Genomic DNA, 24,845 nt, shown 5'->3' on the forward strand with positions numbered 1-24,845 from the left:
TTAATTTCTTGATGTTGATTGATTTTTTTTTGCATTCCTAGAATGCTACCAATATTTAATTATTTGGTAGACATGATTGTTGAATGAAACCATTGTTTGAGATCTATGATACAACATTGTAAAAAATATAATAATAAAACAACATATTTAAAGACAACATTTTTTTGCGCTTACCACATATGATGGTAACATCTGGCTAAAGATACCATTTTAATTTCTAAATTTCTATTGCTTATGCCCAGTACAAAATAAAATATAAATAAATATATAGGGACATCTAAAGTCTCCAGAATAAGAGCTAAAAGGGTTAATCAAATAAACGGCTGTACATTGGTGTTTTATGAACCATTCCAATAAATGGTCTGTTTAGTTGGTTATGGTTCATTCCCGTAAGGCAAAATAATTATACAATGACAATAAAAACAAATAGTAGTAATAGGTTAAAAACAAATTGATAGTGTATGTGGGTGTTTTCTATGCACCTCATTATTAGTCATCCGTTTACATTTATCTCTACAATATTATAATATAGATATTATCTGATATATAGACACACATATCCGTGTGTGTGTTACGGTTGTGTACATATCCATATATACACTACATCCCTCCCTCATTCCACCTACACCGTCAATCCCCTTCCCCCCTCTCACACAGGCCCCGGATTGTAGTGACGTCACCGACAGCCATCTTTTCTGTCAGAGCTTGGAGAAGAAGGAGCAGCAGCAGCAGCACCAGAGACTGAACAGCAGCCAGCAAGATGTGAGTGACATTCAACTAATGCATACACAGCATTATGCAATGGTTCACGCGCATACATTGGCATTGCAGGCTACAATATATCACACATCTCTGTACAAGCACAGAGCGATATGATCTGATACTGGAGACAGCAGTATGCGAGGATTTGCTGATCCCGGTGAACACAGAAATATACTCTCTAGCAAGTTGTGACACACACTGCACCAAAGCTATCACACACGCTTACACACAGCATCCCACATACATCACACACTGCACCATGCAAAAAGATCATATCCAAACCATACATAGGTATCCTACATCCTGTTCATGCAGTGAAACACTATCCCCACACATAGATCATACACCAAATCCTATAAGATTTGCTCATCATATAAACCGTAACCAGTATTCTTTATTACACATATATTACAATAAGATCTGTACATACTGCAACCATAAAAAAAAATCTGAATGCCTCACACAAGGATCAGGAAGTACACTGCATTGTGTAGCACAAAGCGTTATTACCAACTGTATGTACCACATAGAGGGTAGTATAGCAACACCACATTACAGATGGAGGCCTAATTTATTTGTATGTACGTACATATGTGATCCTTACTGAGAGGTTGGGGGAGGGGAGAGAGATCCATTCTGGACCTGCAGCATCTACAGGGAACAGACATGGAGAGAGAGAGACTGAGATCAGAGCGCAGGGAGATCACATCCTGGCTCTGTAAATATGGAGTAAATGTATTAGATAAGCATCTCCATCTTCTTTCTACAGTAATCATGACATAGAGAGGTTATAATTCCATACATATTAATTTACAGATTTGTTGGGGTATTTAGTGTCATATGTAAATATACATAATCCTCATCATTAGGGAGGAACCACCCCCATCTTTAATAGCTGCACTATCATGGGGTGGAAATGTATCTATATATTTTTAAACTGTAAAAGGTTGAGTGTGTATATAATATATATTTTTATATATGTGTGTGTATAAATATAAATACATATTTTTTTTTAAATGAAATTAATTACATGATTGTGACACTGATTAACCTCAATATATACACACACACCACACACACACACATTTTGGCCTAGTTGCATTTTGTAATCTTTAGATGTGTGTTATTTATGTAGGTTGGGGGGTAGGCAGAATGTGTGTATATATATATATAAAATCATGGACCCTGTTATGTTAAATTGAAGATTTTACATTGCACTTCAATTTTGATTTAAATTGAGATTCTTGAAAGTATCTGATAAATATTAGTAACAAGATAAGGTGCTCTTGATGTATATAGATCTTGATAATCTGGGAGATGTTAAAAATTAATACAGTGGCTACCAAAAACTGTAGGAAATTGTAATCACATCATTATTTTTGTAGCTGTGTGTATTGAATGAATGTTTAATCTGCGTTATGTACATAAAGAATCTGACGGTGTAATGATGCAGTGTGACAAAGCTGCCTAGTAATACAATGTAAGAGCAGTGATGTACTGTTGATCTGATATAATGTTTTTTACATACTATAGAACATTATTACAGTATGTTGATGCAGAGTTCTGAATAGAAATATAACTTCTCTGCATATTGTCAAGGCTCAGATTACTAAATTAGATTGGCATCTAGACCTATCAGGACCTTCTTACATGATAGGATACAGACTGAGACAATCCTGGTTTATACTAAATGTAGTGTGGCCTTCTCACTGCAGATTATTTTGTACTCGCTGAAACATTGGTTATTTTGTGTTTTATGTGGGGTGGGTTGCTTACTGCAGTGTCAGTAGAGGGTCAGACAGCATTGTGTTACTCTCTCTAAATAACCTCTACAAGAATCAGAAACTACACTAATTTTATTTTTTTAAATATTGTGTAGATTATATAAAGAGACATATCCAGTGCTAGATATTTTTCATTGATATGGATTTTAAGAAATAGGGTAAGAGAATCACAGATACTCAGCTTATGTAGACTGAACTCCAGTAGTGATGTTTTATACCTTTATGTAGGGTAATCTGTTTGCAAATTAACAGTGCTAGACTAATATTTTAGGATTTTTATCCTTTGTGTTACTGAATACTGATTTAATATCAAATCAAGTCTTACACAGAGGTTGTTTATTATGCTGGAAAACCATACTAAAGTTCTTAATGTCATCTCACATTTTGCTGGTACTCTATACAATATTGGTACGCCCAACAAATGTAAACTATTAGGAAAATCTCAAATGGATAGGATTTGAATTGAATTTACAATGGCCTACTGGAGAGATATTATAAAGACAAGCAATATGTGGTGTAGATGCACTGAAAGCCAATGTGTAAATTTAGTATTGACTTTTATCTCATGCAAGGATGTACCTGATAATAGATAATCACTAGACTGGATTCCCAAAAATCTACAGGCTCTGTGAGATAGCTTCCTGTAACCCCTTGCGGGCCTCAAAGGATCCACTAACAAATGGCTGACCACTTGAGGTCACTGTCCGCTGCTTTCCATACAGTGTACTGAAGCTTGCTGGAACAGCATTTTTCAGGGTTATTGGGTTTAACATGGCAGCACCCGACACTGCTAAAAATCCTTGATTTAATGCTTATTTAATATATTTTTCTATTAGCTTAGCAAGTTTATCTTGTGTTTATGTATGTATGTGTATTTATATACACATATATATTAGATACACTCACTCACTCACTCACTCACACTCTCTCTCTCTCTGACAAAATAAGGTATGGATAGTTTAGAGCTTCTAAAGAACCATTATTAACCCCATAGTGACCAGACAATTTTTCAATTTCCTTGTCCTTAAGGACCAGGGCTATTTTTACATTTTTTGCGGTGTTTGTATTTAGCTGTAATTTTCTTCTTATTCATTTACAGTACCCACGTATATTATATACCGTTTTTCTCGCCATTAAATGGACTTTCTAAAGCTACCATTATTTTTATCATATCATATAAGTTACTATAATTTTGTTTTATAAAATATGTTGAAAATATAAAACACTTTTTCTAACGTTGACCTCCAAAATCTGTTACACATCTACAACCACCAAAAAACTCCTATGCTAAATAGTTTCTAAATTTTGTCCTGAGTTTAGAAATACCGAATGTTTACATGTTCTTTGCCTTTTTTCCAAGTTATAGGGCAATAAATACAAGTAGCACTTTGCTATTTCAAAACCATTTTTTCCCCTCAAAATTAGCCATAGTTACATTGTAACACTGATATCTGTCGGGAATCCCTGAACAAACCTTCACGTGTATATTTTTTTTTTTTAGTAGACAACCCAAAGTATTGATCTAGGCCCATTTTGGTATATTTCATGCCACCATTTATCGCCAGATACGATCAAATAAAAAAAATCGTTAACTTTTTTTTACTAACTTTTTCACAAACTTTAGGTTTCTCACTGAAATTATTTACAATCAACTTGTGCAATTATGGCACAAATGGTTGTAAATGTTTCTCTGTGATCCCCTTCGTTCAGAAATAGCAGACATATGGCTTTGGTATTGCTTTTTGGTAATTAGAAGGCCACTAAATGCCGCTGCACACCACACGTGTATTATGCCCAGCAGTGAATTAGGGAGCTTATAGGGTTAATTTTAGGTGTAGTAGACAACCCAAAGTATTGATCTAGGCCCATTTTGGTATATTTCATGCCACCATTTCACCGCCAAATGCGATCAAACTAAAAAAATCTTTAACTTTTTCACAATTTTAGGTTTCTCACTGAAATTATTTACAGTTTGTGCAATTATCGCACAAATGGTTGTAAATGCTTCTCTGGGATCCCCTTTGTTCAGAAATAGCAGACATATATGGCTTTGGTGTTGCCTTTTGGTAATTAGAAGGCAGCTAAATGACGCTGCGCACCACACTTGCATTATGCCCAGCAGTGAAGGGGTTAATTAGGTAGCATGTAGGGTTCATTTTAGATTTAGTGTAGAGATCAGCATCCCACCTGACACATCCCACCCCCTGATCCCTCCCTGACCCCCATCAAAAAGCTCTCTTCCCTCCCCACCTCACAAATGTCACTGCCATCTTAAGTACTGGCAGAAAGTCTGCCAGTACTAAAAAAGCTTTTTTTATTTATTTTTTTATAAATATTGATTCTGAAGTGTTGGATCCCCCTATACAGCTCTCTAACCCTCCCCCCTCTACTTATTTGCAGCCATCTTGGATACTGGCAGCTACTATTTTTTTTATTATTATTTATAATTAAAACTTTTCTGTAGTGCAGCTGCCCCCCATCAATACCCTATCTCCCTCCCCCTCCCTTTACATGCTTTTCAAAACTTTAGTATTTATTGGGCAAATGTGGTGTGCGCCCCCGCCCCCTCTACACGCTACCGCAAATGTGTGCGCACTTAGGGAACAAAGGGACAGGAAGCAACCATCGATGGGCCGCCTACCAGCAGTAGCTCCCACCCACCAACGATCGGTACCATCGATGGCCGATGCAGAGAGGGCCACAGAATGGCTCTCTCTGCATCGGATGCTTAAAAAAGGGTATTGCAGGATGCCTCAATATCGAGGCAATACCTTGAGAGCTGCTGGAAGCGATCACAATCGCTTCCAGCTCTCAATTAGACCAAGGACGTACCAGGAACGTCCATTGTCGCTAACTGACAGTTTTTGCAGGACGTACCTGGTACGTCCTTCGTTGTTACGTGGTTAAAAAATATTTGTGTGTGTGTACCCTTAAGGACCGGGCATTAGGTAGCTTGCAAGGTTCATTTTAGCTTTATTGTATATATTAGCCTCCCAGCTGACACTTCCCACCCTCTGATCCCTCCCTGATCCCTATCAAATAGCTCTCTTCCCTCCCCCAACCCCCACTGGTCACCCCCATCCTAAGTACTGGCAGACAGTCTACCAGTATGCGGTTTTAGACCTTTTTATTATTTATTTTTAATTATTTTGTTTATTATTATTTTCTGCAGTGTAGGATTACCCCCTTACATCCCCACCTCCCTGATCCCTCTGAAAAAGCTCTCTAACCCCCCCCCAACTAATTTCCACCATTTTAGGTACTGGTTGCTGTCTGCCAGTTCCCCTTTTTTCCATATTTTTTAAGATCTATTTTATTAAAAAAAAAACAATTTTTTTTCTGTAGTGTAGCTAACCCCCAAACCATCCCCCTCCCAGATCGATTTGTCACCCTCTAAACTCCCTCCACTATAGAAACCCCTCTCCCTACTCCACCCTCCCTGCCGCTCTAAGCATTTTGATTTTCTGTAGTGTAGCTGTCCCACCGGTTCCCGCCTCCCTCCTAACCCTCCCACATCACCAACAATCGGCATCCCCGCTGCCCGATGCAGAGAGGGACACAGTTTGCATCGGTACCTCTGCAAGTCTTGCACTCTCACCAACTCTTGCAACTTGTCAGGGTGCTATGAAAGTAATTGCAGAAATGTATAAAAGAAGCACTCACTGAACTTACTCCAACAGTGACAAAAGTTTAATGGAATATAGTGACGTTTCGGGACAGCAACAGTCCCTTCCTCTGACCAGAGGAAGGGACTGTTGCTGTCCCGAAACGTCACCACTCCATTAAACTTTTGTCACTGTTGGAGTAAGTTCAGTGAGTGCTTCTATTTATATATATATATATATATATATATATATATGTATATAATTATATTATATTATATTATATTATAAACATATTCCCCTATGTGAAGAACGCTGGAATGTAAAATATTTACAGTATATAAACGGATAAAACCATTGTAAAATATTAATATTGAATAAATATGCTTTTTTGATGTTTTCAGGTATTTGACTGCAAAGGGCTCCAATCTACACACATACATTTATATTTATATATAACCTGCCTAGCGTAAATCTTGATTGTGCTCTTGCATTCGTATTTTCTTTCAACTTGTAATATGCGCATTATTTCCGTTGTGCACAAAAAGCCAAAAATATCGCTCTTGCGCTAAAGTTAGTGCTCCACTTGTAATCTAGCCCAGTGTTTGTCCTTACCATCTCTTGTAAAAAGACGGGCTCGTCCGGGATTTGAACCCGGGACCTCTCGCACCCAAAGCGAGAATCATACCCCTAGACCAACGAGCCAGCTGTCTAGTTGAACAGCTATAAACAAGGAAAACATATTTTTTTGTAAACTCTATTAAACGTTTACCTTTCATATAGTTACCTCTTTTTAATACTGCAGTAAACACTAACTATGCTTTAAACAAGTCCCTACACCAGTCACATTCATCCCTAAACATTCATATTGTATGTAAGCTCTTCTGAACAGAATTGTTTTCCCAACCTGCTTACCCTGGTGAAAGAATATAACCTAGCTGATCTGATAGATTTTTCTTTTTCTTTCAAAAGAGCTTTATTGAGACATAAAAAGTTGTACAAAACTGAGAGAGGTCAAAAACAATGTGAATATAGACTACAAATATAAATCAACCCTTTGCCAGTTACGAGGGTTTTATAAGGTGCTTATGTTGCAATGCCCATAATCGAGCAGCCGGGAGGACTGTGCGTCCCAGGTCCGTCTAAACTACACTGAAGGTTTTACTTTTATAGGGGAGTTTTGAAAGATTGCTTGAACGGTAGAGATCTACATAGTAGGGATAGACCGATATATCGGAGCGGCCGATATTTGGAATTTTTTGAAATATCGGTATCGGACAGAAACTTACCGATATGGAGCAAATCAAAATAAATTTAGCTCTGTGTACTTCAGGGAAACTATGTAGTTTTAAGTGACACAAATCATCTATAGCAGTGATTTGCAACCTTATTTTTGCCATGGCACACTTTTTTACATTAAAAAATCCTGTGGCACACCACCATGCCAAAACACCATGCCAAAATTTTACAAAATCACACATTGTAGCCTAATACAGGATATATATATATATATATATATATATATATATATATATATATATATATATATATATATACTGTACTGGGCTGTCATACCATGCCTCCTACAAACTATACATGACATATTGACATTCATTCACAAACAATCATAATGATTGTCTGTGAATGAATGTCAATGTCATGGTTGTAAATGATGCCTGAAGAGCCTGTCACATACCTCCCAATATTTCAAAATTTGAAAGAAGGACACCCCCTCACTGTTGTCAGTCTGCCGTGGCACACCTGAGGATCTCTCATGGCACACTAGTGTGCCACGGCACACTGGTTGAAAAACACTGATCTATAGGACATATAAGCTGGATATAGCATCTACTAATAAATAGCACTGAAAAAAAAGTCCAATCCCAGGTGTTCCTGGGAGCTCAGTTACCAAGTACCATACCACCAATGGCAGGCCTCTAGATGGACTTGCATAAACAAACATATATGATTTGTGAAATGGAAAATGTGATCTTTAAGTGGCACTTAAAGCTACATAGTTTCCCTGAAGTACACAGAGCTAAATTACTTTTGATTTGCTCATAGGGGTCAGCAATACATAAAATCAATCTGCTTGCTAATTGCTGTCACAAATACATTATTTGTTGCATTCTGATAAATTGTACACATTTGCAAAACATTTCACTAAAACTGCTATATTTGACGATTTTTTATTTTAAATATTTTATTTTCCCCTTTCATGGGAATTGAAAAAAACATTTAAAAAATGATAGTTCAGGCACATCAATTAAATGTCCACAGCAACAAACCTTGAGTAGAAAGCTATGCCGTATAGGAGACTATCAATATTCTCTAGCAGTGGATAACAATGCTCTGACCATTAGGTGGCGCTGTTACACATGTATAAAACTGCCCTTATAATCCATTTCTCAGTACCAGGGAAGGTATTTGCAATCCAGTAAATATATGAGCATATTAAAAATTAAAGCAAATAAATCTAGCACTGCTATTTCAGCATGTCCTTTCTTTCTCTGTCAAGTGGCAGTATGTATGTGTGTATATAAAAAATATATATATATATATATATATATATATATATATATATATATATATATATATATATATATATATATATATATATATATATATATATATATATATATATATATACATTTTTTTTACTTTACTTTGAACCATTATCTGTAAAGTGTACCAAGTGGGCGTGTTTTTAGTGTAGTGGCAATATATGAAAAAAACAGAAGCCGTTTAACAGGAGAACATGCTGAAATGTTATGCTTTCTGCACTATAATGTTTTTCTACTTAACTGGAAGTACTGAAGAAATTGTGTAGTGTCTAGCTTTGCTAATTTTATATCGGTGTGTAGTTTAAAAGGGATTTATGCAATTTTTCTATGTTTTGGGAAGAAATTTAATTACTCCATTTTCAAGCACTTTATTTTTCCCAGTTGTTTACTTTTAATGTTTAACATTTTAATAAGCATGTTCAGTTTATACAAGATTTGTGTAGAAATTGTGTTGATTTTTTTTTCAAAACTTTAAATGTACAGAATATTGGCCCCTGTTATTAGCCTGAAAGGCGGTCAAGAATGGGTATCTGTATCGGCCCTGAAAAAACGATATTGGTCTATCCCTACTTCATAGTATTATGCAAAAGAAGTCTTGGAGGGGTAATGTTTCAAAAAGGAGAAATATAAGTAATTTGCAAAATGAAGAATTCTGTTGAGTATATTGTGAAGAATATCAGAATATAATTTTGAGATTAAGAACTTTGCTCATTCGGAGTGATACTTAGAATGTGATTCTGCAGCGAAGGGACTTGCAGTTATATAAGTTTTGGGTTTGTCAAGTCCTGCACTAGGGTGAAGGTTGCAGTAATGAAAGTGGAAGAGATGTAAATTCATTGGCATCTTTCGTGAGGATAGAGTGAAATGTGTTTTGAGAGAAGCAGGGTTTAGTGCTTGCATATGGGGTGATGGGGAGAGCAGCGATGGAGTAATGATTGCAGACTGATTTTTGGTGTGGGATGTATCATACAGGGAATAAATAGTATATGTACAGCTATGGTATTGAACTGTAAGTAGCATGAGGCTATCCAAGAAGAAATGGCAAACAAATAGTTGGTGTTCTAGTTGAGTAATATCTACAGAAATGGTGCTTAAAGGGACAGTCTACATCAGATTTTTTATTGTTTAGAAATATAGATAATCCCTTTTTTTCGCTGCCAGCTTTCTTCTCTCAAGTCCATGGCGGAGGGGAGGCTACTATCCGTCACACTTGCGTAGATTCCAGTAAGATCATTTCATTTAACTTCTTCATGATTGTACTGTAACTCATTTGTTCCTGCAAACTCACATGTTCTATTCAGACATGTTTTTGAGCTGTTTGTGGACTCTATCCTTCTCGGTTATGGGACTCATCAGTCTCCTCCTTCGATTTGCTCACCTCGTTAGACATGGGGGATGAAGTAATCTCCTTTAAGTCTTGTTATTGATATCCTTCCCAGTTTTGTTGGAAGAACAGGGTTTTCGTTAGGCTGGTCCTGCGGATCTTTCTGTTCTTCTTGGGCGTTAACCCTCGGGTTGCCTGTCATTTTATTTTATCTGGTTAGGATTAATTTATTTTTTATTTTTCATACTATGTTTCCTGCGGGAACTTTCTCTGGGATCGATACTCGCTGTTTGCTTCTACAGAAGTTGTTTGGGGCATATGTTCCATGTTTGTCAATTTTTTCTTCCTCCCTCTCTGAGGGCGGATTTAGCCAGCTTGGCAGTTATGACCCTGGTTGCTGGCTGGTCCTGCTTGGGTTCAGATCTTCTGTCTTGCGGCTTATTCAGACACGTGGCGCCTATTATACCTTGCTGGTCAGTTTGGGGTGCCGAGTGCTCTCAACATTATTTATGTTTCTTGTTATTTGTTTTCCAAGTTTCAGCTAAGCATTCTCAAGAGGACTTGCGGGTCCGTGCGGCTCACAGGATTGTTTCAGTCCTCAATAGCTGTCTCTCTGGTGACTGGGTCAGTGAATTTTGCTGCGTCACTCTGTTGCATCCGATACCCTAGGAACCTAGAGTATTCCTTTCCACATGGTGAGAAAATTAGAGGGTTTAGCGCCTCTTTTCCGCCGGTTGGGGTGGTATTGCTTTAGGAAAGTGTCCTTTTTGGACTTGTTCCTTTAGTGGTTCTCTTCTTCATTGAGACCTTCTTGGACTTTGTCCGTTTCTCCTTGTGGATGGGTCACCTTCGGGGGACATGGATTCCCTTAGGGAGTTGGTGGTTCCTTTTTCGGGACATTAGACAGTGAGGTCTTTTTGGGCTCTGGTTAGGGGGTCCTTCCCTAGTGTTGGGAATGCTCTCCAGGTGGCATCCAAGCCCATGTTTTACTGTCCTCTGACTTCGAATCTGAGGTGATGTGGAGGCTTGATGTTGCTCTTTTCGGGTGACTTGTCCTCACTGTTCCCCTTGTGTCTGGAACTTGTGGCTAGCTGGACAGCTACATCAGCATACTAATGCTCAAGTCCTGCACTAGGGTGAAGGGCTTATTGCTCTTGTTATCTGGGTTATGCTGGATTTTTCCCTGGGAGGTCTGTTTTTTTATATCAGATGAGGGATTTATGTTCCTGGAAGATTGTTTAATCTAAACATTTGTGGGGCCCGGGCTTCTTGTCCTGATCTTCCAGTTGTCGAGGGTTTTACTCAAAGTTTTCTCTTTGGGGATCCCGCTGTGTGAGGTTACCGGACCTTTATGATCCTAGGACTGGCCTGGGGGTTCCAGTTTCCAGGGTATTTGGGCTTAGCCCTTGTTCTGGCTGTTCTGTTTTACATCTTGGCCAGATTTACTGAAAGCCGGGGCTCCTTGGGGCTTGTCTTGTGCTGGACGATATGGTTCCCTTGGGACAGCCAACTAATGTGACCTGATGGTCGGATTTCCTGCCTAGCAAACGTAAGGTTTGCAGTTGCTCATCTGTCAATTTTGCACTTGATATGTGTGCAGGCACAATGGTGTTTCAGGTTTTTCTTTCCGTGTTCATTAGTGACGTGGCCTCTTGGTTCTTCCTACGACTTCCTGTCTTATGGGCAGGTGTTTTTACAATGCTCTCCTCTTCAGGGGGCTCGTTGTCCTCCTTGGGGAGGTGTGTTTCCTTTTTTTAGGGGCCTCTCGTGTTCGGGAGGTGGGGACAGATGTTTTATCTGGTTCGGGGATTGGGCTGCTCTTTGAGTTGTTCCTTTCCATCTGGGGAGCTGCTAGCTCCACATTGTGACTTAGTCGGGTGGCTTTGCTAGATCTCTTTGGGTCTAACGCCTGGTCGATTGTCTTTCGGTTGAAGTGGCTGTGTCCATTCTTCCACCCTTTTGGGGGTCGGTCTTGGGGGATCCTTTCTGTTCCCTTGTTTTCAGATCTTCCGTTGCTTGGGCTTGTCCGGCTAGGTGTAGGATCTGAGATCTGTTTTTCATCCTCAGGTCTTGGGGGTGCCAGTGGACCTTTGGTTTAGAGGTTCTGTGCCTCTCCCCTTTGAGATCTGTGAGTAAGTTTGGCGGCTTGGATTGTCTGGAGTGTGTCCTCTGCCTTGGAGGTTGGACAATCTGCTATTTTGTTTGGTTGCTTTTTCCTTACGGATAGTGTTTTTTCCGTGTCTTCCTACGGATGGCAGCATGTTACTGTACTCAGATGTTTATCTTTCTGAGTTTTCTACTTGTAATTTTTCTGTTTGCTGACTCTCTGAGTTGTGACGTTTTGAGGACTTTGTCTTCAGCTGTCTTTTCGGTGCTGTTGCACGATATTTGGGAGATGTTTCTTCTGCTTGATGATGCCCGGTTGCTCCTTGTGGGTTGGGCGTCGTCTCCCCTTGTTCTCGGGATCCATTTGGGTCTCTGTGGGCTTTGCCTTCTTTTGAAGGGGGCTTTTCCTTTTATTGGATCTTGCTGTACCTTTTGGGTATCCCTTTGGATCACCCTTGCCCTCTCCCTTTTGGGGAGTTTTGTACTGTTGGGCGACGGTTCTCCTGGAGGAGTGTTGGCTTAGTGAGTCTGCTTTGCGGTCCCTAGTTAGGCTTTTGGACTATCTGTGGGTCAGTGTCCTTGGGGCTTTTTCCTTCTAGTTTTTTTGCCCGGCTCCGACGAAGCGGGTTTGGTCGGGTCGTGTGTTTTTTGTTTTTTTGTTTTTTTTTTGCATTCAGTGTCCTCTATAGCTTGGGTATTGTTTTCACAAAAGTAATGAATGCAGCTGTGGACTCTTTCCATTTATGAAGAAAAACTTAAATTATGCTTACCTGATAATTTTCTTTTCTTCAGATGGAGAGAGTCCACGTCTTATTTTTTATTCTTCTGGCACCTTTTCACCCTGGTATTTCTTCTACTGTTCCTTGTTCCTCTGCAGAATGACTGAAGTGGGAGGAGTATTTAAGCCTTTGGCTGGGGTGTCTTTGCCTCCTCCTGGTGGCCAGGTTCTTTTTTACCAAAAGTAATGAATGCAGCTTTGGACTCTTTCCATCTGAAGAAAAGAAAATGATCAGGTAAGCATGATTTAAGTTATTACACGTTCCCCAGTTTTGCATAGCCAACATAGTTATATTAATATATGTTGTACCTCTGTGATTACCTTGCATCTAAGACTCTGCAGACTGCCCCATAATCTCAGGGGGAGTGAGCACAATGTTATCTATATGACACACATGAATTAGAACTGCCTAACTGTGAAAAACGTTCAAAATCCTCTGAGCTAAGAGCCGGTTTTCATTGGTTTAGAAATCGATTTGAGCCTACCTAGGTTTAGCTTATCAAAAATACGACCAAGGGAACAAAGCAAATTTAATGATAAAAGTCAATTGGAAATGTGTTTAAAATTGCGTGCCCTATCTTAAACACGAAAGTTTAATATTGACTTGACTGTCTCTTTAAATTCCAGTGACTTCTAAACATAAGAAGAGACAAGGTATATTCAGAGATGATCTGGGGGCTAAAGACTGAGCCATATGGTAATTTGAGAATACATGCAAAGAACACTAATGGGTCAGGGGATGTACTATCGAACATTCAATGAGTAGTCAAACCATGAAAAATGTGTCTTTTGGTTTCATGAGTGAGCTCAGATAGACATGGCTATGTCCTAAAGTAAGGGCTTGAGAAACCCAAGATTCAGTGGCACCTAGAAAATAAACCTTGGTACTTGAGAAAGTGCCATGACCCTTTGCCCTTGGAGAGAGATTCAAGGTGAAGGCTTGACAGATGTTCCTCTCCCCTTCATGTGGTTTGCACTTTGGCACAGCTGTGCATCATTTCTATCTGGCTTAAAACTTACAATAACACAAGGGGGCCTCCTACCTTTGTCAGCTTTGCTTTTAATAAGGTCATTATAAGATTAGTCGCATATAAAATACAAAACAGTAAGCACTTAATTGTTGAAGTTTTGGGTTGTAGGCCATGTGCATGCTGAACTCTGTGAAAACAGAACTGTGAAGGTGCAGAGCACAGGAGTCTGACTGTCTGATTATTACACAGGGAATGCGGACAAATAAGCCTGACTAGCCAAGAAGCCTGTCCTTATTCTTGGTTACTTTGTCCTGTTCCCACCGACTCTGATCTCTGATATCACTACTCCTGCAGTATACATGAATAGCAGTAAACATGAATCAAGCTGAGCAGTGACACAGTTGAGGATACCACTGTCTTCAGTATGTACTTACAATTGCAAACCCTACTAAGAAGTTATCTCAGTAAAACCAAGCTAAAATAAATAGCATGTATATTTTTTTTAATTGCTTAAGCCTCTGGATTGCAGGGCTATGTGAAATATTGTATGCACATGTATGATGGGAGGTCAAGGGATTAAAACACTGCTGCGATTTGTTATGCACCTGTGATTTAACCCATTTATGTTTTTGGCAAGCTACCATTAGTCATTGCTGTGTGTTAATGCAATGATTAAACCTATAGGTCACCTAATTAATCTATCATTGTGTTAAGTCACTAAATTGACACTTAATGGCCTAGACTGTGAAACTAACATCTCATTGAAAAAACTTGCCACATCATCACCTAGTGATTTGTAGCTACCCCTCACCAGAGCAGGAGGCAATGAGATCAGCCCTATTGAAGTCAATGGAACTGCTTCTATCATTCCACCGCTAACTTCCTGGGGCATAAAACCATTTTCACTATCAAGGACACCGGCCTTACAAAAATGTTTAAAATGTGTAAAATTACTAAACAGAAAAAAATAAAAATTAGCAGCCTCTGAAACAGTTCATTCTAATGTGCAAAAGCGAAAACTTTAAATTGTTAAAGAAAATAAAAAGAGAAAACGTTGTCAGCTTTCATGTGACACAACTGCGAGATGATACTCCACACGGCAGTTCGCATCATTCTAAATACCATATATCACGTTTAGGTGAAAAAAGTAATTTGAGGTTTGGAAGCGAAATAGATTTGGTAAGGTGTGCTAAGATGTATGATTAGAGAAAAATCTTATGGAAGTTAAAGGGACAGTCAAGTCCAAAAAAACCTTTCATGATTTAAATAGGGAATGCAATTTTAAACAACTTTCCATTTTACTTTTATCACCAATTTTGCTTTGTTCTCTTGGTATTCTTAGTTGAAAGCTAAACCTAGGAGGTTCATATGCTAATTTCTTAGACCTTGAAGACTTCCTTTAATCTGAATGCATTTTGACCACTAGAGGGCATTAGTTCATGTGTTTCATATAGATAACATAGAACTCATGTACGTGAAGTTACCCTGGAGTGAGCACTGATTGGCTAAAATGCAAGTCTGTCAAAAGAACTGTAATAAGGGGGCAGTCTGCAGAGGCTTAGATACAAGGCAATCAAAGAGGTAAAATGTGTATTTCTATAACCGTGTTTGTTATGCAAAACTGGGCTATGGGTAATAAAGGGATTATCTTTCTTTTTAAACAACAAAAATTCTGGTGTTGACTGTCCCTTTAACATAAGATTATTTCTTTCCAATGGCATGGAGAGTCCACAAATCCATTCTAATTACTAGTGGGAATTAAACAAACTCCTGGCCACCAGGTGGAGGCAAAGAACACCCCAGCAAAGCTTTAAGTATCCTCCCACAATCTCCAGTCATTCTTTGCCTGTGTACATCGTAGGTGGTGTGCGAAGGTGTCTGATTCAGATCTCTGCGCTGTTTATTCTTTTGCATATATGTCTGGCAGACCTGCCAGATGTTCAGTCTTTTGTTCAGGCCTTGTTCAGAATCAGGCCTGTGTTTAAATCTGTTGCTCCTCCATGGAGTCTTAATCTTGTTCTTATGGTTCTGCAGCAGGCTCCGTTTTTGAGCCTATGCTCTCTGTTGATATTAAGTTGTTGCTTGGAAGGTTTTGTTTCTCCTCGCTATTTCTTCTCTCAGAGTTTCAGAGCATTCGGCTCTGCAGTGGGATTCCTTTTACCTTATTTTTCATGCATACTAGGCGGTCCTTCATACTAAGTTGGGATTTCTTCCATAAGGTAGCGTCGGACCGCAATATCAATCAGGAAATAGTTGTTTCTGAAGGAATGTCTGTTGCATACCTGAATGTTGTGCGTACTCTGAAATTCTATCTGCAGGCAACTAGAGATTTTCGACTATCTTCTGCCTTGTTCGTTGTTTTCTCTGGTAAGCGTAAGGGCCAGAGGCCACTTCTTCTACTCTTTCTTTCTGGTTGAGAAGTGTTATTCGGTTGACTTATGAGACAGCTGGACAACAGCCTCCTGAGAGAATTATGGCTCATTCCACTAGGGCTGTCTCTTCTTCCTGGGCCTTCAAAAATGAAGCTTATGTGGAACAAATCTGCAAGGAGGCCACTTGGTCCTCATTGCATACTTTTTTCCAATAGTTGCCTGCAGATAGAATTTCAGAGTAAGCACATCATTCAAGTATGCAACAGACGTTCCTTCAGGAACAACAATTTCTGACACTACCTTAGGAAGTAATCCTAGCTTAGTACGAAAGACTGCCTAGTCCGCATGAAAAATAAGGTAAGGTGAATCCCACTGCAGAGCCGAAAGCTTGAAACTCTGCGAGAAGAAGAAATAATGAGGAGAAACAAAACCTTCTAAGACAACATCTTAATATCAACAGAGAGCATAAGCTCAAACGGAGCCTGCTGCAGAACCATAAGAACAAGATTAAGGCTTCATGGAGGAGCAACAGATTTAAACACAGGCCTGATTCTGAAAAAGGGCTGAACAAAGGATTTGAACATCAGGTAGGTCTGCCAGACGTATATGCAAAAGAATAGATTGCGCAGACATCTGATTAAGACACCATCTTCGCACACCACCTACGATGTACACAGGCAAAGAATGACTGGGGATTGTGGGAAGTGGGAGGATACTTAAAACTTTGCTAGGGTGCTTTTTGCCTCCACCTGGTGGCCAGGAGTTTAATTCCCACTAGTAATTAGAATGGATGTGTGGACTCTCCATGCCAGGAAAGAAAATAATTTATCAGGTAAGCATATTTTTTTTAATTTTTTTTATTTAGTGGTGCATTAAGAACGTGGGATCACTTTTTTTTTTTTAAGATTGGTGATCTGGTTGTCCTTAGTTATATTTCTTGAGTTTGTGATTTGCAGTGAATTTTGGGTGGTACATCTATGTCAAAAGTTGAAGAGCAACCGACAGGATAGGGTGAGTAATCTTTTTCATAACCCTGTGCAAATCTGGTATTACAAGTTAACATTAAAAATGTAATAGCGTAACTTAACCCAGCCAACGTTTTTTTAAAAGCTTCCTATGCTTTTAATGGATAGCGCAGGGAGCACTATTAATGCATATTTTACAAGTGGTGAGTTATAACTTGTGCTCGAGTGCAACACAAAATAGCAGTGGAAAATTTAGAGCTTTTGGGGACCTGAAGTGTTAATGCTTTAAAATATGTATAACAAAACACATGTATAATATATTAAAATAAAGTATTTCACTCATATTTAAACACATTAAGGGCTAGATTATAAGTGAAGCGCTAAATTATCGCGCCCCAGACATTACAAGTGGCAGGTTATTGTTACCACCAGCTAGCGGTAGCAATTAGTATTTAGAAAACTAAGCAGAGATCACATTTATAAATGCCCCCAAAATACAGTGTAATGTATTAAAAATGGCACTGAAAAGTGCCTTTACATTGTGATCTATGTGTTCCTAGTAAAAAATAAATAAATAAATAAATATATATATATATATATATATATATATATATCTCTATCTCTATATATCTATATATATATATATATATATCTATATATATATATATCTATATATATATATCTATATATCTATATATATATCTATATATATATATATATATATCTATATATATCTATATATATCTATATATATCTATATATATCTATATATATCTATATATATATATATATATATATATATATATATATATATATATATATATATATATATATATATATATATATATCCCTCAGTTTACGCCAGGGTTAGGTTCCAGAAGGAATGGTTGTAATTTGAAACCGTTGTAAATTGAAACCCAGTTTATAATATAAGTCAATGGGAAGTGAGGGAGATAGGTCGCAGGCCCCTCTCAAACACCTAATACATTATTTTTTAAGCTTTGAAATGAAGACTTTAAATGCTAAACAGCATTATAAACCTAATAAAATAATCACACAACACAGACTTCACTTGCATTTTTCTGAAAACAGTTTTTCCTATGCATTCCAATCTGGACTGATTTATAGACAGGAAGATCTTGTTCCTTTGAAATCTGCTCGATAGCTCAGGTCTGGTTAAACTGATTAATTTCAGCTTGCTTGGCTTTGCTGCAACACAAGGGGACAGCTCCACCTACTGGCTATTTTAATAAATGCACTACTTCTCAATGCTTTTCAATAGCAGTCACATGACTGGAAAAAAAGGTTGTTATTCTGAAACGGTGTAAATTGAACCGTTGTAAAACGAGGGCCACCTGTATATGTATATATGTGTATATGCTTATATTTGGTGCCATCGCATGCTCTGGCATTACTCAGTGTAGTGCAAATATCATAAAGCGATATTTAGCGATCCACTTGTAATGTGGCCCTATATATAAAATAAGATATTTTTCATATAATAAACCTTTAACAGTGTTTTAAAGGGATATGTTAAATAACATGATGTTGGTCTGGGATATATATATATATATATATATATATATATATATATATATATATATATATATATATATATATATATATATATTGTGTGTGTGTGTGTATACATATGCATGTGTACAGTGTTTTAAACATTATTTTACACCCATTAAATCTTGTGTCTTTACAACAACAATAGGTGTAGCTAGCGGTGCCTACAACAATCAATAGTTACCATAAAATAGTGTAAAAGTGTAATAAAAAGTTAAAAGAAATAAAACAATATTGACAGTCTATGTCAGCTGCAAAGATTGGAGGCAGTGCTTAAGTGTCAGGAAATCCACCTCGAAAGACCCTATGGAAAAATCACCCACATTTGAATAATCACTACAAAGTGCAAATCAAGTGGACTAGATCCTTATAGAGTCACCCGGCTAACTCGCCTCCCGTTAACACAAATTAACCAGCGATGCGTTTCATCAGGCTGATACTGTACAGACAACTTAACTACCTATTATATTCACATATTGAGCCAATCAAAAGAACCCTGCCTTCCTTACTTTCAATCACGCGCCATTCACTGCACTTGTGGTTATTGTACTAAAAATTCTATAATTTTTTTTTTTTATTAAAATGTGATAAAACATAAATATATTAATATGCATAATATGTTACCAAACTTTCAGAAGGCGATGCAACAATTTATATTATTGTGTGATGTGTTAAGGAAGACGGCTCGATCACATGGTTATTGATAGACCAATCATGACAAGTCTCCATGTGATCATACCTTAGTTAGTGAAGATCTCCACTTTTGACCTTTTTTTTTTTTTTTTTTTTTATTTCAGGGTGCCCCCATAGAAGCCTAATATTTGAAAAATGTATCTGATTTCCAAGTGTTAGTGTGCCCTAGACTATCACTTAAGCACTAATATATTACTTTAAACTTGTAATATAAGCACAAAAATAAAAGTGCTATTGATTTAACTTTAGGGGTGTTGGTGCACAAACTTGTAATTAAGCCTTATGTATGCTATTGCAGCACTTAACTAAAAAATGTTTTAAGCCAGAAGTTTAACAAACTCTTGACAACCTACCGTACTACAGAGTGACCCCGGAGTAATCTAATTGCACTTGAGCATTGTTTAGGTAATATGAGTGGTGGTTAGATGCTTATGGGGAGGTTTGGCCAGCCAAAGGTTTATTTAAGAAAAACACAGAAAATAGAGGAAAGATAAACAGTAGACAGGAGCTCCTAAATCAGGACTATCCTGTAAATTGCTGGCCACCTTAAAGGACCAGTAAATACAGTAGCTTTGCATAAGACACAAATGATAAAAAGACAACGCACTAGCACTTAGTCTGAACTTCAAATAAATAGTAGATTTTTTTTCAGGCAAATTTTAAAGTTATGTCTACTTCCACTCCCCCTGTATCATGTGACAGCCATCGGCCAATCATAAATGCATATAGGTATATTCTCTGAATTCTTGCACATTCTCAGTAGGAGCCGGTGACTCAAAAAGTGTAAATATAAAAAGATTGTGTACATTTAGTTAATGGAAGTAATTTGGAAAGTTGTTTAAAATGACCAGCTCTATCTGAATCATGAAGGTTTAATTTTGACTTGGGTATCCCTTTAACACGTATTGTAAAGCAGGGCTTGACAAATACAGGTACCAGATAGCCACTGACACTTTAAATGTAGGCCTTGGTGCCCTAGATTAGAGTCCCAAGACACCTTGGGTACCCCCCACTCCCCTGTCACCTACCAGCTGCACATAAAATTTATCTTGGTGAGGCTGGAATATTTCTATTTCATAGTGATGGGAAAATCTTCTGGCTTCTAATTTTATTGGCTGGCTCTAGATTTTGAACTAATTTGTTGAGTCCATGCTTGATAACTCATATACCAAGATTATCAGAGGCACTATGAGGTTAAAGTCAAATAAACAAGTAGTTAGCTGACATCAGATTTTTTTGGATAGGCTAGTTGTCCACATGACTTTATGTTATAGTGACACACCAAACAACCGTTCTTTAATGTATCTATGCTTAGGGAGTTTTGTTTATATATGAACTGATAAAACAGATTTAAAGAGTGAGTGTTAAGAGGGAGGGGTAAGAAAGTAGTACAGATACACTGTGGGAAGATGACAACCATGAGGGAGCAAAAAGAGAATCATTATGTAGGTGAAAGATAAAGTGCAAAGAGACTTAGTCATAGTGCTGAAGAGCAGCTTTACCAATATATCATTTTTAGATATATGATCCATTTACAGTGCACCTGTTTCTACAACTGTGGAAACCCTATCTCTTTCAGCAAAGACTACAATCTTATCCATTTAAGGATGTGTAGCTGTATAGCCTAAAGCACTGGTTTTCAAACCTGTCCTCAAGCCTCCCCAACAGTTCAGGTTTTCTTGATTACCTTGGACGAGAGTAGGTAATATAACCGTTTACTAATCAGCTGATTATTTCACCTGTGCTCCAGTGCAGATATCCTCAAAATGTGGCCTGTTAGGGAGGCCTGGGGACAGGTTTGAAAACCAGTGGTCTAAAGCATGGTCTTCAGTCATTGGTGTTAGGCTCATGCTTTTAGGAATTCATTTAAAAGCATTCTAAGTCAGACTTGGAGCTAACATGTAATATATAAAGGTTGTATACATAGAAAGCTCTTCTAGTTGCTAAGATAAAAATAATTAGCCCAAATTTGGTTTATTTTCATTACAAGAAGGTCTTATGTAGGAACTACTAGAGTGCAAACAATTGTAAAATGCAATCCAGAACTTGCAAAAAATGTATCTCAAAACAAGGCAGCCTAGGCAGGTCTGGTGCTTAAAGGGACACTAAAGGCAGAATAAAACTCTTCTTTAATCGATATATTCATATTTAACAATTATATATGTAAAGCACTTACTGTGTCATATTATTACCGTTATTGAGATATGCTTCTGTAAAATTTTATTGTTTTCCAAACCCACTGCTCTCAGTTTCTTTAGCAGACACGAATCAGCTACGATAACCTGAGTTATCAAAATGTCGGTATTCATCTGTAATGCGCATGCGTGATCTTATGAAATCGTCATATGATATGTCACTCTCCTTCTATACATCAAGTGCAGTCTCAAAGGTACATTCTGCGCATTCGCGCAGGTTACTGAAATGCAGTGCGCATGCGCACAGTGACGAAATGGGCATATAATGTTATGCGTGTAAATATATCGTGATTGGACATAGTTACCGCAATGCAGTGCGCATGCGCACAGTGACGAAATGGGATTATAATGATATGCGTGAAAATATTTTGTGATTGGACATTCGTTTGGGTAGTGAAAGGCCCATAATAGGGGGTTTGGCTTCGGTGACATCAGAATCGCAATATAAAATATAATTTTATTAGTGTTGGAGACTTCGTTTTCGTGTATAAGTAGGTAAGTGCTGAAATAGTAACTTTGGTGCTACGAATCTGATTATCTAATACCGCTTAAAAAAGTAAACTTTTGGAATCCTTTAAGCCATCCTTAGAGAATCTCTTGCTTTAGGAGATAGGCTGTATTATAGTTTAATCTCTTTGGTGAACAATATTCAGTTCCAGGGCTACAAGCAGCAGTTCACCAGTTCTACAATGATTCCAAGGTTCCTCGTAACCCAGAGAAATAGAAGGTTTGTGGGCAGATGTTTTAAGACCTTCTGGACTTATATGTAAAATCACTAGTTCTCAAATAGGTCATGTTGTGTCCTGTTTTGGGCTTGAAATAGCTGAACATATATGTAAGAGCTTTATATTAAGTATTTGACTTCTTTCAAGCTCTAGAAAGATATGTTGCCTTTGTTTAGCATCCCATTCCTTTCTAGAGTCTTAAATTATTTGGGTTTGCAGGTTTTTCTGCTGTATCAATTTTAGGTTATGTTTGTTATTTTACATTTATCTACATCCATAAGAGTTTCTGACCTAGGGTGCAGCTCTGTGTTACCGGTTCTTTTGTTTTCTCCTTGTGATGATGTGATTTATAGGGGATTTTTGTTTGTTAACCCAGAATGTGGGAAACCCTAAAAATAATAATTAGACTTTTCCATCATTCTGTAGTAATGGTAATATAAAGGCTTCCATGCCCTTCTTTGCTCCTTAAAGGGATACTGAACCCACATTTTTTTTTCTTTTATGATTCAGATAGAGCATGCAATGTTAAGCATCTTTCTAATTTACTCCTATTTATCAATTTTTCTTTGTTCTTTTGCTATCTTTATTTAAAAAGCAGGAATGTAAAGTTTAGGAGCCAGCCCATTTTAGGTTCAGCACCCTGGATAGTGCTAGCTTATTGGTAGCTACATTTAGCATTCTCTGAGTGCTAATGACGACTCAGAGCCGTCACTAGCACTCTCCCACCTTGAGGGAGATCTGGGGGCTCCCACCCACTTCTACCCCGGCGATCATGCCTGTAGAGTGACAGGCATCGCCGGGGCTTCCTGTTTTGCGTGGTGACATCACGCGCAATAACGTGATGACGTCACCGCGCAATAACGTGATGACGTCACCGCGCAATAACGTGATGACGTCACCGCGCAATAACGTGATGACGTCACCGCGCAATAACGTGATGACGTCACCGCGCAATAACGTGATGACGTCACCGCGCAATAACGTGATGACGTCACCGCGCAACTTTATTTATACTATAGGAGCAGGGGGCATGCTGCTTAGAAGCCTGTATCTCTGGCATCTAAGCAGCTACAGACCCCCAAAACCCACCATTGGAAAGGTAACCTTTCCAACAGTGTAAGTCATGGGGGTCTGAAAAAAAAATAAAAAAAAAATCTTAGCACCCAGGTGGGAAAGTGCTTAGCACTCAAATGGTTAAGTCACTATTATAACCCAGCAACACTTCAATATTTTTTTGTCACTAAAACAAACCTGCCAATATTTATTAGTGATAACCAACATTGTGTTAGGCTCGTGTTTCCTATAAATAGCTAAAGGGACAATTTTGTTTTATATCTGTAGAGTACGTATCAACAATTAAGATCTGCATTGCAAAAGATATATGTACAAAACAAATGCTTTGAAAACATTTTATTCTTGCAGTATTGCATGCACAGAATGTGTTTATCTACTGAACGGGGACTAAACATTTAGCTAAAGTCAGTTCTGTAGCAACACTACTTTCTTTCATGTAATTAACAAGAGTCCATGAGCTAGTGACGTATGGGATATACATTCCTACCAGGAGGGGCAAAGTTTCCCAAACCTTAAAATGCCTATAAATACACCCCTCACCACACCCACAAATCAGTTTTACAAACTTTGCCTCCAAGGGAGGTGGTGAAGTAAGTTTGTGCTAGATTCTACGTTGATATGCGCTCCGCAGCAAGTTGGAGCCCGGTTTTCCTCTCAGCGTGCAGTGAATGTCAGAGGGATGTGAGGAGAGTATTGCCTATTGAATGCAGTGATCTCCTTCTACGGGGTCTATTTCATAAGGTTCTCTGTTATCGGTCGTAGAGATTCATCTCTTACCTCCCTTTTCAGATCGACGATATACTCTTATATTTACCATTTCCTCTACTGATTCTCGTTTCAGTACTGGTTTGGCTTTCTACAAACATGTAGATGAGTGTCCTGGGGTAAGTAAGTCTTATTTTCTGTGACACTCTAAGCTATGGTTGGGCACTTTATTTATAAAGTTCTAAATATTTGTATTCAAACATTTATTTGCCTTGACTCAGAATGTTCAACTTTCCTTATTTCCAGACAGTCAGTTTCATATTTGGGATTATGCTTTAAATTATCATATTTTTTCTTACCTCAAAAAATTTGACTTTTTTCCCTGTGGGCTGTTAGGCTCGCGGGGGCTGTAAATGCTTCATTTTATTGCGTCATTCTTGGCGCGGACTTTTTTGGCGCAAAAATTCTTTCCGTTTCCGGCGTCATACGTGTCGCCGGAAGTTGCGTCATTTTTGACGTTATTTTGCGCCAAAAATGTCGGCGTTCCGGATGTGGCGTCATGTTTGGCGCCAAAAGCATTTAGGCGCCAAATAATGTGGGCGTCTTATTTGGCGCCAAAAAATATGGGCGTCGCTTTTGTCTCCACATTATTT

The 24,845-nt window shown here is 38.1% G+C and overlaps 1 protein-coding gene and 1 non-coding gene across 2 annotated transcripts in view; one reads left to right on the forward strand and one right to left on the reverse strand.

Annotated features, from left to right (window-relative positions):
• The first annotated feature begins 641 nt into the window (after positions 1-641).
• VAMP2 (vesicle associated membrane protein 2) overlaps positions 642-24,845 on the forward strand; it is a 90,952-nt gene continuing 66,748 nt past the window's right edge. Inside the window, exon 1 of the mRNA XM_053718279.1 lies at positions 642-762. Coding sequence (XP_053574254.1) covers positions 761-762 — 2 coding nt within the window. The 5' untranslated portion in view covers positions 642-760. The remainder of the gene's footprint in view (positions 763-24,845) is intronic.
• Positions 6,782-6,853, reverse strand: TRNAP-UGG (transfer RNA proline (anticodon UGG)). The gene has a single exon. It is a non-coding gene; the product is annotated as a tRNA-Pro (tRNA).

This window comes from Bombina bombina, chromosome 6 (assembly GCF_027579735.1).
Source record: "Bombina bombina isolate aBomBom1 chromosome 6, aBomBom1.pri, whole genome shotgun sequence".
Taxonomy (NCBI): Eukaryota; Metazoa; Chordata; class Amphibia; order Anura; family Bombinatoridae; genus Bombina; species Bombina bombina.